The 14443-nt window shown below is 39.7% G+C and overlaps 1 protein-coding gene across 1 annotated transcript in view; it reads left to right on the top strand.

Moving 5' to 3' along the window:
• The window catches only part of LOC113930982 (transmembrane 9 superfamily member 2-like), a 77550-nt gene that overhangs the window by 57062 nt on the left and 6045 nt on the right, over positions 1-14443 (top strand). The window contains exons 12-15 of the mRNA XM_035725657.1: positions 309-468; positions 3884-4032; positions 5899-6010; positions 8439-8610. Coding sequence (XP_035581550.1) covers positions 309-468; positions 3884-4032; positions 5899-6010; positions 8439-8610 — 593 coding nt within the window. The remainder of the gene's footprint in view (positions 1-308; positions 469-3883; positions 4033-5898; positions 6011-8438; positions 8611-14443) is intronic.

Here is a 14443-nt window from a genome sequence, read left to right as displayed (position 1 = left end):
TGCACATTGAGTTTTTCCATGGTATATTACTCCACACCTTATTTTCTGCTAGACTCTGGAGGTGCAAAGATGAGTAGGATGTAGAAATGATGTCTTATAATAAACTGCTGTCTTATTATATGGTATTGGGTTTAAGCCCCAGCTCGGTGGCCGGGTTTCCACAGTGAGACTTAATATTCTTCTAGGGTTTAGCCTTGTCATTTATTATATCCTTCCCACCAAAAGAATGTTCTGACATTCACATCAAGTATGATTATAACATTTTCCTGAAAGCATATTGTTTCCTGATGATGTTTTTTTCTCCCTAGTGTCGTCTTTGTCGACCTTTTCTTTATGAACCTGATTCTTTGGGTGGAAGGGTCATTGGCTGCAATCTCCTTTGGTACCCTGATAGGTATCCTTGCGATGTGGTTTGGAATTTCAGTACCATTAACATTTTTGGGTGCATACTTTGGAAGCAAGAAAAAGGTAAATTTGTAAAATAATTGCTTTTGGCCACTGACTAATGTCTGAAATAATACCTCAATATGTATATTACTATATATGGAATGCGAAATGTACCATTGGCAAAAACTACAAAGGATAATCATTTTGGAATAAAAGATTTGAAAAAATTTTTAAAAATGAAACACAGTAATACTTCAAAAGACGCTATTTAATGTACTTCCCACTTTATAGGTTGTTTATATTTCTGTCTATCTCTGTTGGATGAAATTAAAGGGACATATTGTCAAAAGGCTGACTTTAACAAAGTCAGAAAAGTAATAAGATTATACAGTGGGGGAAGAAAGCAAAGATACAGTCTGAAAAATGGAGCTGTGCAGTTTATAGATCTGAAGTTAGCCTATTCCATGCATCGTGTAAAGGAGCAGGATATCAAAAAGACTAAATGAGGCCATACTGCAAAAGGATTGTATAAAGATATAGTGTGAGTTTGCAGGAAAGAAATAAGACAAAACAGGAGCTGGAGTTCCACACAGAGCAGAAAAAAGAAAAATGTCTGAAAAATACACATTTTAAGAGAAATTCTTTTTCCCCCCCAAATTTTATTTAAATTCTAGTTAGTTAACATATAGTTTAATATTGGTTTCAGGAGTAGAATTTAGTGATTCATCCCTTACATACAACACCCAGTGCTCATCACAAGTGCCCTCCTTACTGCCCATCCCCCATCTAGCCCTTCCCCCACCCGCCTCCCTCCAGCAACCCTCAGTTTGTTCTCTAGTGTTAGGAGTCTCAGTTTGCTGCCCTCTCTCTTTTTTTCCCTCCCCCTATGTTCATCTGTTTTGTTTCTTAAATTCCACCTATGAGTGAGATCATATGGTATTTGTCTTTCTCTGACTGACTTATTTTGCTTAGCATAATACACTCTAGCTCCGCCCATGTGGTTGCACATGGCAAGATTTCATTCTTTTTGATGGCTGAGCAATATTCCATTGTGTGTGTGTGTATAGTAGTTCATGTGTACATATATACACACATGTATATATACATATATATGTGTATATTATATATATGTTATATATTATGTATAGCATATATATGTGTATATATATAGATATATAACTACATATATAGATATATATATATCTATATATATGTAGTTCATATGATATCTTTATCCATTCATCTGCTGATGGGCATTTGGGCTTTTTCCGTATGTTGGCTATTGTGGACGTTGTGCTATAAACACTGGGGTGTGGGTACCCCTTTGAATCTGTATTTTTGTATCCTTTGGGTCAATACCTAGTAGTGTAATTGCTGGGTTGTAGGGTAGTTCCATTTTTAACTGTTTGGGGAACCTCCATACTGTTTTCCAGAGTGGCTGCACCAGTTTGCATTCCTACCAGCCGTGTAGGAGGGTTCCCCTTTCTCCACATCTTTGTCAACACCTACTGTTTCCTGTGTTGTTAATTTTAGCCATTCTGACCAGTATGAGGTAGTATCTCACTGCAGTTTTGATTTGTATTTCCCTGATGATGAGTGATGTTGAGCATCTTTTCATGTGTCTGTTAGCCATCTGGATGTCTTCTTTGGAAAAATGTTCATGTCTTCTGCCCATTTCTTGACTGGATTATTTGTTTTTTGGGTGTTAAGTTCGATGAACTTTATAGATTTTGGATACTAGCCCTTTATCAGCTATGACATTTGCAAATCTCTTCTGCCATTCTGCAAGTTGCCTTTTAGTTTTGTGCTTTTCTTTGCTGTGCAGAAGCTTTTTGTCTTGATGAAATCTCAATCGTTTATTTTTGCTTTTGTTTCCCTTGCCTCCAGCAACATGGAAGAAGTTGCTATGGCTGAACTAAGAGTTTGCTGCCTGTGTTCTCCTCAAGGATTTTGATGGATTCTTGTCTCACATTTAGGTCTTTCATCCATTTTGGGAATCTATTTTTTGTGTATGGTGTTAGAAAGTGGTCCAGGTTCATTCTTTTGCATGTTGCCATCCAGTCTTCCCAACACCATTTGTTGAAGAGACTTTTTTCCCATTGGATATTCTTTCCTGCTTTGTTGAGGATTAGTTGACCATATAGTTATGGGTCTGGGTTCTCTATTCTGTTCCATTGATCTGTGTGTCTGTTTTTGTGCCAGTACCATACTGTCTTGATGACGACAGCTTTGTAATATAGCTTGAAATCGGGCAACGTGATGCCCCCAGCTTTGCTTTTCTTTTTCAGGATTGCTTTGGCTATTCGGGGTCTTTTGTGGTTCCATACAGATTTTAGGATTGTTTGTTCTAGCTCTGTGAAAAATGTGTTGGTATTTGGATAGGGATTGCATTTTTGATTAGGGATTGCATTTGATAGTGTAGATTGCTTTGGGTGGTATAGACATTCTAACAGTGTTCTTCCAATCCATGAACATGGAATGTTTTTCCATTTCTTTGTGTCCTCTTCAATTTCTTTCGTAAGCATTCTATAGTTTTCAGAGTAGAGATCTTTGGTTAAGTTTATTCCTAGGTGTCTCATTGTTTTTGGTGCAATTGTAAATGGGATTGATTCTTTGATTTCTTTTTCTGCTGCTTCATTATGGGTATATAGAAGTGCAACTGATTTCTTTGTGTTGATTTTATATCCTGCAACTTTGCTGAATTCATGTATTAGTTCTAGCCAATTTTTTGGTGGAGTCTTTCAGGTTTTCTACACATTCTGAGAGGACTTTTTGATATCGATTACTTCATATTGGAATAATCGCCACTAAATCTTGTCTAATCTCTCCCTCGGAACTGATAGGAAAGGATAAACATCCTTATTATCTAGCTGTGTGCTCTCTAGTATGGTGGTCACCAGCCACATGTGACTTCTGAGTGCTTGAAATGTGGCTAGTTCCAAATTGGTAAGTGTTGTAAGGAAGTGTAAAATATATAGTGAATTTCAAACAGAACAACAACAAAATATAAAACATCTATTTAGCACTTTCAATATAAATATTTGGAGATGTTAGATGAAATGTATTCGTAAGTTGCTTCTGCCTATTTGTTTTTAAAATTTTTTAATTTATTTTTCTGAGATAGCGAGAGAGAGCATGAGCAGGGTGGGGGGGGGGGGCGGATACTGAGCAGGGAGCCCAATGCGGGGCTCGATCCTAAGACCCAGGGATCATGACCTGAGCTGAAGGCAGATGCTTAAGTGACTGAGCCACCCAGGTGCCCCGATGTTGCCTATTTCTTTTCACTTTTTAAAATGCAGCTTCTAAAAGCTTTAAAACTGCATATATGGCTTGCATTATATTTCTATCACACAGTGGTCTAGGCTCTGCCCACATGACTGCTCTTGGAAGTGTTCCATGTCCTGTTCTGATTCAGGATTCTGTGTTGTGATTGTATGTATATAAATTCACTTCAATTTCATTCATTCTGATTTTCACTTGATTTCTTTTCGAGCAGTTTAAGTGTCCAGTTCACACAAACCAGATTCCCCATCATATTCCTCAGCAGAATTTCTGTACCAAACCACTTTTTGGCGTCATAATCGGTGGCATTTTACCTTTTGGCTGTATTTTTATTCAACTCTTTTTCATTCTGAACAGTATTTGGTGAGTATTGGATTTTCATAATCTCAAAAAAATCTTAATTGTTGATCAATTAATTTTCCTGTATTTCAAGGAGGTTAAATTCTGGTATGGTAAAACTTCATTTGCTGCCCCCTCCCCCCCCCCCCCCCCCCCCCGCTTTTTATCCAGGAAATGGCAATCTGATCCCAGGGGAATTTCCTAGGGAACTTTGACTTAATTCACAAGTTTTTCAAGACACTATTTGATGGAAATTTCTATGCAGGTTTCCTTTTTAAAAGGTAATAACCTCTTTTTAAGCCTTTCCAGATGACTTAGAAAGTTGGCTCACACTGTACTTCTCTGAGCCTTTGCAGGGGGTGGGGCAGGGGTGTCCCCTGGAAGGAGGCGCCTAAAGATGGGAAGAGGCGGCCCTGATGTGTCTCTCTTTTCTGTACTGACCTTCCATGCAAGATTTCAGAGTTCCTCTGCTAAAAATACTTTGAAGACCACTGACTCTGGGTCTTCATCTGTACTGAGCTGTAAGTAATGTTTTTCTGCTCTCCTGTCTGTCAGCTGTTAGCTCTGTTGTCAGGATGCCTTCTCCTTACAGCGTTCCTCTTTCTATTTGTTACTTTGAAACTGTCGTGATTTAAGAATTCTGATATGTAAAAAAAAAAAAAAAAAAAGAACTCTGATATGTAAAGTAAGAACCCGTGCTCTCTGATGCAAGTTCGACAGCTTCAGTTTCTCCAAGTTCCTTTTTTTTCTTAATTCCTGATTCTTGACTGCATTCTGGTTTCAGGAGCGAGTCGAGTGGGGTGGTGCTGCAGAGGGAGTTTTGGAGATGGGGCAAAGTCCCCATAAAATTCAATGCAGTAGCCAGCTGTGTGTGTTTAGAATGCTTTTGTCCCAAAGCAGTCTTTCAGACACAGCTTTCAAGTCCTCAAAAGTTAGGCTTAATCATGCACATTAATTGCTCACCTTTTAAACAGCATTGTGTCAAATTTGTTTAAAAGATAAGCAATAAAATCTGTTACCTTGTCAGCAACTAAATATTTAACCTGCTGCAAAATAGATTATAGTAACCGCATTTTCCAGATGTTTCTGATGGGAAAATAATTTTCAAGTGAAAACCAGAAGAGTCTTCAGACAAGTTTTATTTCAATGAAACAGAGTGTGCTTGCCGTATGCAACTTTGTATATGTTCATTATCTACAGAGATGATTTTCCCCAAGCCCTGGCCCTCGCCCTTGTGCCCAGGGATACATTCTGCAGGAGATTTTAAAATGGAGTATCGATTGGTTCCTCAGTTTCTTTTCTTTAGGAGGCTTTTAAAATTGCTCATCCCAATTTAGTCAGCTCGGCTCCATAATAATGAAAGAAATGACTTTGTTCCTCCAAAGTCTGGCAGAAATGTAATCCACACACAGCTTTAAGAAGATGCACGTCTGAAAGTATATTTGATAGAATTTTGTGTGCTGTGCTATCAAGACCTATTGGGGGAGGCTGCCTGTCAATAGAGCTTCAAAGGCAAAGCAGTATTTGATTCTGTGGTTTTGTGTTATATAACGTAGTCGCTGGTATTTTTGCACTTACAACCTTCTATTGCCAAAAAGAAAAAAATGTGCATAAAGAAAATGACAGAGATACTGATGGGTCTCAACTGAATACTGAATGAGGTGAGCAGAGAATTATGGGTAAGTAGCCACACAGATACGACCTGGACAAGATCAGGCAGAACTCTGAAGCCACACAGGTCAGGGAATATCTTTTGGATACTGGATGGATAGATAAAGGTTTGGAATGAGTTGCTAAGGTTCGAGAAGTGTGGCCGTCTCTTGTATGGATTTGGATTGGGCTTTTTTTGTACTGTGAAGTTAATTTTAAAGCTGTCATTTTTATTTTCAGGTCTCATCAGATGTATTTCATGTTTGGCTTCCTTTTCTTGGTCTTTATAATTCTCCTGATTACCTGTTCAGAAGCTACAGTTTTGCTGTGTTATTTCCATTTGTGCGCTGAGGTAAAGACCTAAGAAACGAACGTATCTTGTGCTTCCAAAACTCGTGTTATTGGAATTAGAAGCCTCTGTTGAGAAAGGAATTGAAGCAACTGTTAACTGCATGGTTTCTAGAATGTGGGATCAGTTTTATATTGTGTTTTCCTGATGACACATTTTGATTTTGATGCAGCTATCAAGTTAATGTGACTTTGATGGAAAATTTAAACAGAAAGCAATTTCTCTCTGGCTAGTTACTATAATTGCTGCATAATATTCAGTTAACATAGAAAAATATAGGGAACTGATTTGATATTTGGACATATAAAAGATCTGGTTCAATGTTGCTTTTTTTTTTTAACAATTAAAATTTTCTCCGCTTAGGCCAGCATTGTGTTTTATGGGTTTGAGATTGCTGCTAAAGGCCCTTTCTCTTATTTTCATTTCATGCCTTTTGGTTACCATGGACATAAATAGTTCTGTTTACCCCACTCCACCCCCATTTTTTTTTCTGATGTCATTCTGGATAATTAAGGTGGTAGTGAACATTATTTTCGTAGATCCCCTACATCCTTCTTGTTTTGGTAGTTAAATGTGACTCTCTAAAGGTGACAATAGAGAGTTTAGGGAATGGTTATCATATACATGATGCCTGAGAGCATTTTCATAGGCATATGATGTGTATATTTCTATTTCTTAGATGGGGTGCCTGGGTGGCTCAGTCAGTTAAGCATCTGACTCTTGATCTCAGCTCAGGTCTTGATATCAGGGTCATGAGTTCAAGCCTCACATTGTGCTCCACATGTGGAGCCTAGTTAAAGAAAAAAGAAATGTTTTGGAGGCTCCCAAGACCACCCACATATTTGGCAGCTTACTGGAAGGACTTATGGGACTCAGCATAAAGATGTATGCATGGCTAGTGCCTATTATAGCCAAAGGATACATAACAGAATCAGCAAAGGGAGAAGACACAGGTGGAGTCTGGAGAAATCTACATACAGTCTTCCTATGCTTTCTCTTTTACACAAGAGGATACATCAATTGTGCTCCTTTCTCCAGCAGTAAAAAATATAGTAATAGATGTGTGATGTTTGTGCCCAGGGAAGCCCATTAGGGACTCTGCATCCAAGGTCTTCATTAGGAGATAGTCACATAGGCACCCTCTGCTTAGCAACTACAAAAATTCCAGACTCCCAAAAGGAAAGCAAGTGCTCATCATAAATCACATTGTTTTTGTACAGTCTAGGTATAGCAAACCAGTCTTATCAGTCAGGGAATGATTAAAAGCCAAATTTCCAGATGTAAGCCAAGGGCCAACCTTGCAAGCAGACCCCTCTAAAGATAGTAACTTCAGACCTGCTATGTAACTCTTTTCTGTACTGTAGGTCCCCTTGACCCTTGACCACAGTGCCTTTATAGTAAAAATTTTTTTCTGTCTTTTTAAAAAAATTTTTAAAAAATTTTTATTTATTTGAGAGAGAGAGCATGAGCAGGGGGCAGAGGGAGAAACAGACTCCCTGCTGAGCAGGAGCCTGATGTGGGGCTTGATCCCAGGACCCTGGGATCATGACCTGAGCTGAAGGTAGATGCTTAACCAACTGAGCCACCCAGGCGCCCCATTTTTTTTTCTTTTTTAAGTAGGCTCCACCGCCCGGTGTAGGGCTTGAATTCAACCTTGAGATCAAGAATCGCATGCTCTCCCCACTGAGCCAGCCAGGTGCCCTTACAGTAAAATTAGCATCATCAGGAGCCCGTAGAATACGCAGAGCTTGCGTATTGACCTCAGTCATGCCTCCATGGGTCCCGAATTCAGCTGGGTAAAACAAATCACATTCGCCATAAAGCTCTATCTGAAGTTTCTATACTAATCTTTTCCTACCTAGCCTGAGGCAGCTGTGGCCAGTAAATTGAAGCTGACCGGAAAACCTTCCAAGGCTGAGGCAGTATCCTGATAGAAAGGATGGTCCTGATAGAAAGGATGCGTGCATTACAAGTACAGACCCTGAGGGCACACATGGTCTCCCTGGAAACAAAGAGTTTATACATGTTAAGGCACTCCAAGCAGACGTACATTAGTCAGACAGTGTATACCACATTGAATTTCTTTTTTTAAAAGATTTTTTAGAATTAATTAATTTATTTGACAGAGAGAGACACAGCAAGAGAGGGAACACAAGCGGGGGGAGAGGGAGAGGGAGAAGCAGGCTTCCCGCGGAGCAGGGAGCCCGATGTGGGGCTCGATCCCAGGACCCTGGGATCATGACCTGAGCTGAAGGCAGGCACATCACCAACTGAGCCACCCAGGTGCCCCCCACACTGAATTTCTTACAAAACTTCCTCTTTTATTTCTTTTACTGCATAATCTAATGAAGCCTATTTTAGGACAATAATTCCTAACCCATTTATAGTTAGATTTCATCTAAAAAGTTGTTTTTGTTATTTCTTTTTGCAGGATTATCATTGGTGGTGGAGAGCCTTTTTTACCAGCAGTTTTACAGCTGTTTACCTTTTCATATATGCAGTTCATTACTTCTTTGCCAAACTTCAAATCATGGGCATTGCAAGCAGCATTTTGTACTTTGGGTACACAATGGTCATGGTCTTGATTTTCTTCCTTCTCACAGGTAACCACAGAATTACTTCATGCATTTCAGACTCTCTGAAGAGACTTGGAGATAGCCATAATGTAATAAGCATCAATTAACAATTAATGGAAGGAATAGGGAACAAAGTCATCATGTTCATTTTTATGCTTTGGGGATAAAAGATTGCAAAGCCTGGGGAACTGGAGGGACCTTTTGTACTTAGCTTCAAGGTTGTCCCTTGTGAATGTTTTTAAACAGTAGGGATGTGTTCCAAAGCACAGAAAGGGTTATGTGTAATCACCTTTGAATAGCCTCCAAGCATAAACATTAACTGGCTTGAATAACTTTTAAATTAGCAAAAATAGATTAAGTAAATGTGTAGTCATATAAGCAATTAGATGCGAGGGACAAGATGTTGACTTCTCAGGATTACTCATTTGGGGTTGTTATTTGGGTTCAAGATGTGATGGCAACTCTTGTTTAGATTAATGCTTAAAGCCATAAAGGTGGCAAAATGGAGTGGTTTATAAAATGATCCAGTTAGAGAAATAAGGAAGTTGGAGAGCTTGGAACCCTCTTCAGGATGAGTGAGGCAGCTTTCCATTCTATCTGCCTCACTATTTTTTTTAAGATTTTATTTTTAAGTCATCTCTACACCCAACGTGGAGCTTGAACTCACAACCCTGAGATCAAGAGTCCTATGCTCCACCAACCAAGCCAGCCAGGCGCCCCTCTACCTGCCTCACTTTTAAGTTCTGGTTTTCACTCAAGTCATATGACTTATCTACATCACTTGGACACATTTCAAGTATTGTCTCTGATTTTAACTCTCAGGTTCAATAGATAACGTAAAAATCAACTGTGGAAATTTGTCAGAAATCAAAGCCTTAAGACAAGTGTCTTGTCTTGGTGTCTCCTTACCTGAGAAACCAAGGCATCTTGGTGGGTCTCCTTGTTTAATAATGTATTACCTATAAACTGCCAGTCTTAATTCCTCAGCACACAGAAGACTATGCTGGACTCCTCTCATCTCTCAGCCACCAGACGTTCTGTTTAAAACTGAAGGCCTGAGAATGTCTCACCAGCCTAGTCTTACCAGGCTTTTCATGTGTTTTGCGGTTTTTCTAACTTCGTATTTAAAATATGCATACAGAGAAGTGCACACAACATGCACCATACACGTACAGCTCGATGAATTATTGCAAAGTGAACCCACTTTTCTAACTAGTGTTGGTGGCAATGAACAGTACATGATCAGTGCCCTGGAAGCCACTTCTCTCCACTCACCTTCCCCAAAGGCAGCCACTCCCCTGACACCTAGCATCATGGATTAATTTGGCCTGTTTTTGAGTTGTGCATAAATGAAATCCTATAGGATGTACTCTTTTATGTCTGCTTTCTTTTCCTTGGTATTGTTGGTGAGGTTCCTCTACGTTGCTGTGTGTAGACCTTGTCTACATCCCTCATGTCTTTTGTTTTGGATTTCTCCCCCAGTGACTGACTGGTTTTTTATATTTGGATGATGTGCAGTTGGATGTGTCTCATACAGTAATTTCAGGCTTCTGTTTTCTTCAATACCTAGCACTTTGACTCAGGTTGCTTTTTTCTGGGAGTCTTGTATGACAACAGCTTCTTTCAGAAAGTAGATGGAATGCTGAATGGTCACATTGCTGATAGAAGTCTTCTCCCATTGGTTGGCTCCACCACTTGTTGTCTCTTCTGTCACACTCCACTGAATACTGACTTTTTTTTTAATACGAGGATTGTTTTCTTTTTTAAAGATTTTATTTATTTATTTATTTGAGAGAGAGCAAGAGTGAGAGTGCACAAGCATCAGGGGAGCAGTAGAGGGAGGGAGAGAAGCAGGCCCTGCTGAGCAAGGAGCCCGATGTGGGGCTCGATCCCAGGACCCCGAGATCATGACCCAAGTCAAAGGCAGACACTTAGCCGACTGAGCCACCCAGATGCTCCTGGATACTGACTCTTGAAGGTTCCCAGTGATCCCTTGCCAGATCTAATGGCCTTTCCCTAGCCTTCACCCTCCTTGGCTTCTGCAGCTAACTACTCAGCACCTATTCTGTGAAACTCCCTCAATGTAATTTGCATCATTCTCCTTGTACCTCCCTTCCTCTTCCTGTCACCTACCTCTAGCCTTTATACAAGGTTCAGTCTTTAGCATTTCAGGCCCCTCTTTTACCCTCCCCGTTTCAGAGCTCATCCAGTCCCATGGCTTCATCTACCTCCTCAATGCTGACAGCTCCTAAGTCTATGCAGTTAGGTTCTGAACATTTGCCTGTCCCATTGGCACTGCCAACTCAACACGCCAACTCTAGTGAGTGTAGTGCTTCCTTTCCCAAGACTGACTCATTTAAATTTCTTTCCATCTTTGATGTATTTATTTATTTTAGAGAGACCTAGTATGGAGGGAAGGGGGGCAGAGGGGGAGGGAGAGGGAGAAGCAGACTCCCCACTGAGTGCAGAGCCCAATTTGGGGGGGGTACTTGATCCCACAACCCCGAGATCATGACCTGAGCCAAAATCAAGAGTTGGACACTCAACCGACTGAGCCACCCAGGCATCCCATGAAGTGTTTTTGGTTTTGGCATCTGTTTTCTAGAACTGTTCTTTAAGAAGCCCTGTCTGCTTACAGAGCCTTAAATGGCATCTCTTTACATTTCATCATTATATATTTTTTTCCTGTTGAATTACTTTTTATTTTTTCATCATCATTATATTTTGAGGCTCACAGCAGGAAGTGAGGCTTATTGCTTATGGTCATGTTTCACTTTTGAGGAAGACATCCTTAATTAAATCATTAGTCTTGAGAATATGGATGTACACAAAAATACAGTTATTAATTGCTGATTACTCTTTCTTGCTGTAGACAAATGCTTCTGAGAGGGTTTTTTTTTTTAATGGCAACTTGAAAATTAGCAATATCCACTCATGTTAAAAATGCCGAGGAGTTTCACACTCATTTAGAATAATTATGCATTCATCCAAAGCTCTTCCTTGTGGTCACCACATTGTCTTTGGTATTTGGATTCATCTGTGTCATCGCAGCAGAAGGATAAGACTTCACAGCTGTCATCTTTCAATATTGAGTGTTGTGACTGTAGGGAAGACTATTTATATACTAAGTATACTTCCATGTTGCTACAAATCCTTTATTTATTTAAAAAAATTTATTTAATCTCTACACCCAACATGGGGCTCAAACTCACGACCCCGAGATCAAGAGTTGCACGCCCTTCCCACTGAGCCAACCAGGTGCCCCAACTATGAATCCTTTATATTTATCATTTGTAAGGCTGCTTAATCTATTGAGCAGATTATTTAACCGTTTCTTGCCTAGTGAACTTTGTTTTTTCTGTTTTGAATTATTTCCTTAAGACAGTCTGTGAAATGGGATAGCAGGGTCAAAAAGCATGAATATTTTTATGATTCTTTATGCTTTTCTGCCATTAGCACAGTGTATTGGTTTCCCCACAACCTTGGCTGGCACCGAGTATTATTTTTGAAAAAACAAACAAAACAAAACCCCAAAAGTGGTTTTCTTTTTTGTTAACACTGTATGTCTACAATGGCATCCCATTGTTGTCTTCCTCTCATTTTTTGAGCCAAAGGAAGTGCTGTGCATTGTGGCTGGTGTTCCTCTACCCAATTTTTAGTTGGTGGCACACTTACCGAGGTGTAAACAACACGTTGACGTAGGATGCAAGGGACAGGGAGAGGGAAGATAAGCCACAGTATATCAACAGTATCACCAGAGGGCACCAGGACGGAAACCTTGTATTGTATAGACTAAGATAAATAAATTTCAGTTAAGTGTGGGTGACTTGCCTCAAATCTCAACTGGTTTTAAAAAACTAGTTTATCAGCTGGTTAAGCTAGTTAAAAAAGAAACTAAGTCTGTGCATTACCAAGTAGGCTGTGATGTCTTCCAATTTGATTGTTTTCCTCCGATTTCTTATGGATGCTCATTGATGGTTCACTTATGGATACTCGGTCTCGATTGGAAGATAGTGATTTTTATTTGCATCAAGTTTTGTTTTAGATATCAACAAATGAGTTAAAGTCTTTTTTTAAATTTTATTTTTAAGTAATCTCTACTTGAACTTACAACCCCAAGATCAAGAGTCAGGCTGTACTGACTGAACCAGCCAGGTGCCCCAAATGAGTTAAAGTCTTAAGAAAATGAATTGAAATAATGTAGTTTTGTAGATTTTGATAGGAAGGATATAAAATCACAATAACCAATTAAGATCTAACACTTAGGATTCCTTCTCTAAAAGTCTAAAGTGCTATGTTGTATTATAATAATGGCATTTATAGCCTAATGTAAACCTTGAAATCTTTTATGTGATGATGTATATTTTAAGCAAGCAATGAAAAATGTTTGCATTTAGCCGAGGTCTATTATTTAGCCACAGTCTATTATTCTAGAGCGGTGTTTCTCAACCAGGGGTGAATTTGCTCCCTAGGGAAAATTTAGCAATATGTGGACACATTTTTAATTGTCATGACTGGAAGGGTGCTAGAGACATCTAGTGGGTAGAGGCCAGGAATTCTGCTGACCATCCTACTATGCGCAGAACAGCCCTCTACAAAATAGATTTATCTGGCCCAAAACATCAGTAGTGCCACTGTTAAGAAACCCCGGTCTAGAGCGAACTATTTTCAAACCTTACTTTTCTTTAGGAGTTAATGCTATTTTCAAAATACAGTTTTGATTGTCTCAAAAATCAAGATTATGTTTAGAATCTGAGACTCTGAATCACCATTCACTGTGCGGTGATTGAAGCCAGTTTGGTACCAGGAGCTTTTAAGACCCAGAAGTATTAGCCAAGTGCCGAGTGCTTTACTGGTGGCTTTCTCACTAAGTGTCTGTGCTTTGAATATATTTTTATTCATTAAAAGAACCTAATGAAGCTCAATATGTTTTGAGAATGTCTACTGTGTAATATTTTATCACTAAATTAAAGTGAAGAATCCATGTCCTCACACAGTGTAAGATGAAATACACTGAAGGAAAAGGCCAATTACCTCAACGCACAAATGTTAGCCATAGTGGGCCTTTCGTGTTTTACCATACCGACTTGTCTCTGCCTTATTAAAAATTTCAGTTCTGGGGCACCTGGCTGGCTTGGTCAGTTAAGCGTCTGCCTTCGGCTCAGGTCATGATCCCGGGATCCTGGGATCGAGCCCAAGCCCCACATTGGGCTCCCCGCTCAGAGGGAAGCCTGCTTCTCCCTCTCCCTCTGCCTGCCGCTCCCCCTGCTTGTGCGCGCGCGCTCTCTCTCTCTCTCTGGCAAATAAATAAATAAATAATCTAAAAAAATATTTCAGTTCTAAAGGGTAAAAGATCAAAAAGGGATAAAGATAAATTAATGCTAATTGTTAACCAACCAACAAATATTTATTAAGCTTCTATGGGCTTGGCAATGTGTTAAGAGGGAATACGGAAACATAGATCTAATACTATCTGGTTTTTGTTGAGTTGACTGTGTGCCAACTATTTGCATGTATTTATCTCACTTACTTTTCACCTAATTGTCTAATTATCATGAGATGTTAAGTCATATTACTCCCATTGTATGGATGAGGAAACTGAGATCAAGTGACTTGTCTGAGGTCACTCAGCTAGTAAGTGTTGGAGCTCTGATTCAGTCGAACCCAGGCTGGTCTGACTCCAAAGCTCATTCTCTTAACTACAACTCTCCATGTCCTCCTCAAGAGAGAGCCATTTCCTTGAGCTGAGGCCAAGCCAACAACCAGAGAATGCCTGTGGAATCTCCTCCGTGGTCCTCTGTTTGATCAGGTGGACTGCTCTGAATTGGGAGGGCTAAGACGGGCGCATCTAAGAGCACAG

Source organism: Zalophus californianus, chromosome X, assembly GCF_009762305.2.
Source record: "Zalophus californianus isolate mZalCal1 chromosome X, mZalCal1.pri.v2, whole genome shotgun sequence".
NCBI lineage: Eukaryota > Metazoa > Chordata > Mammalia > Carnivora > Otariidae > Zalophus > Zalophus californianus.
Note: the sequence above shows the minus strand (reverse complement) of the source record. Positions and strands in the feature narration are given on the sequence as shown.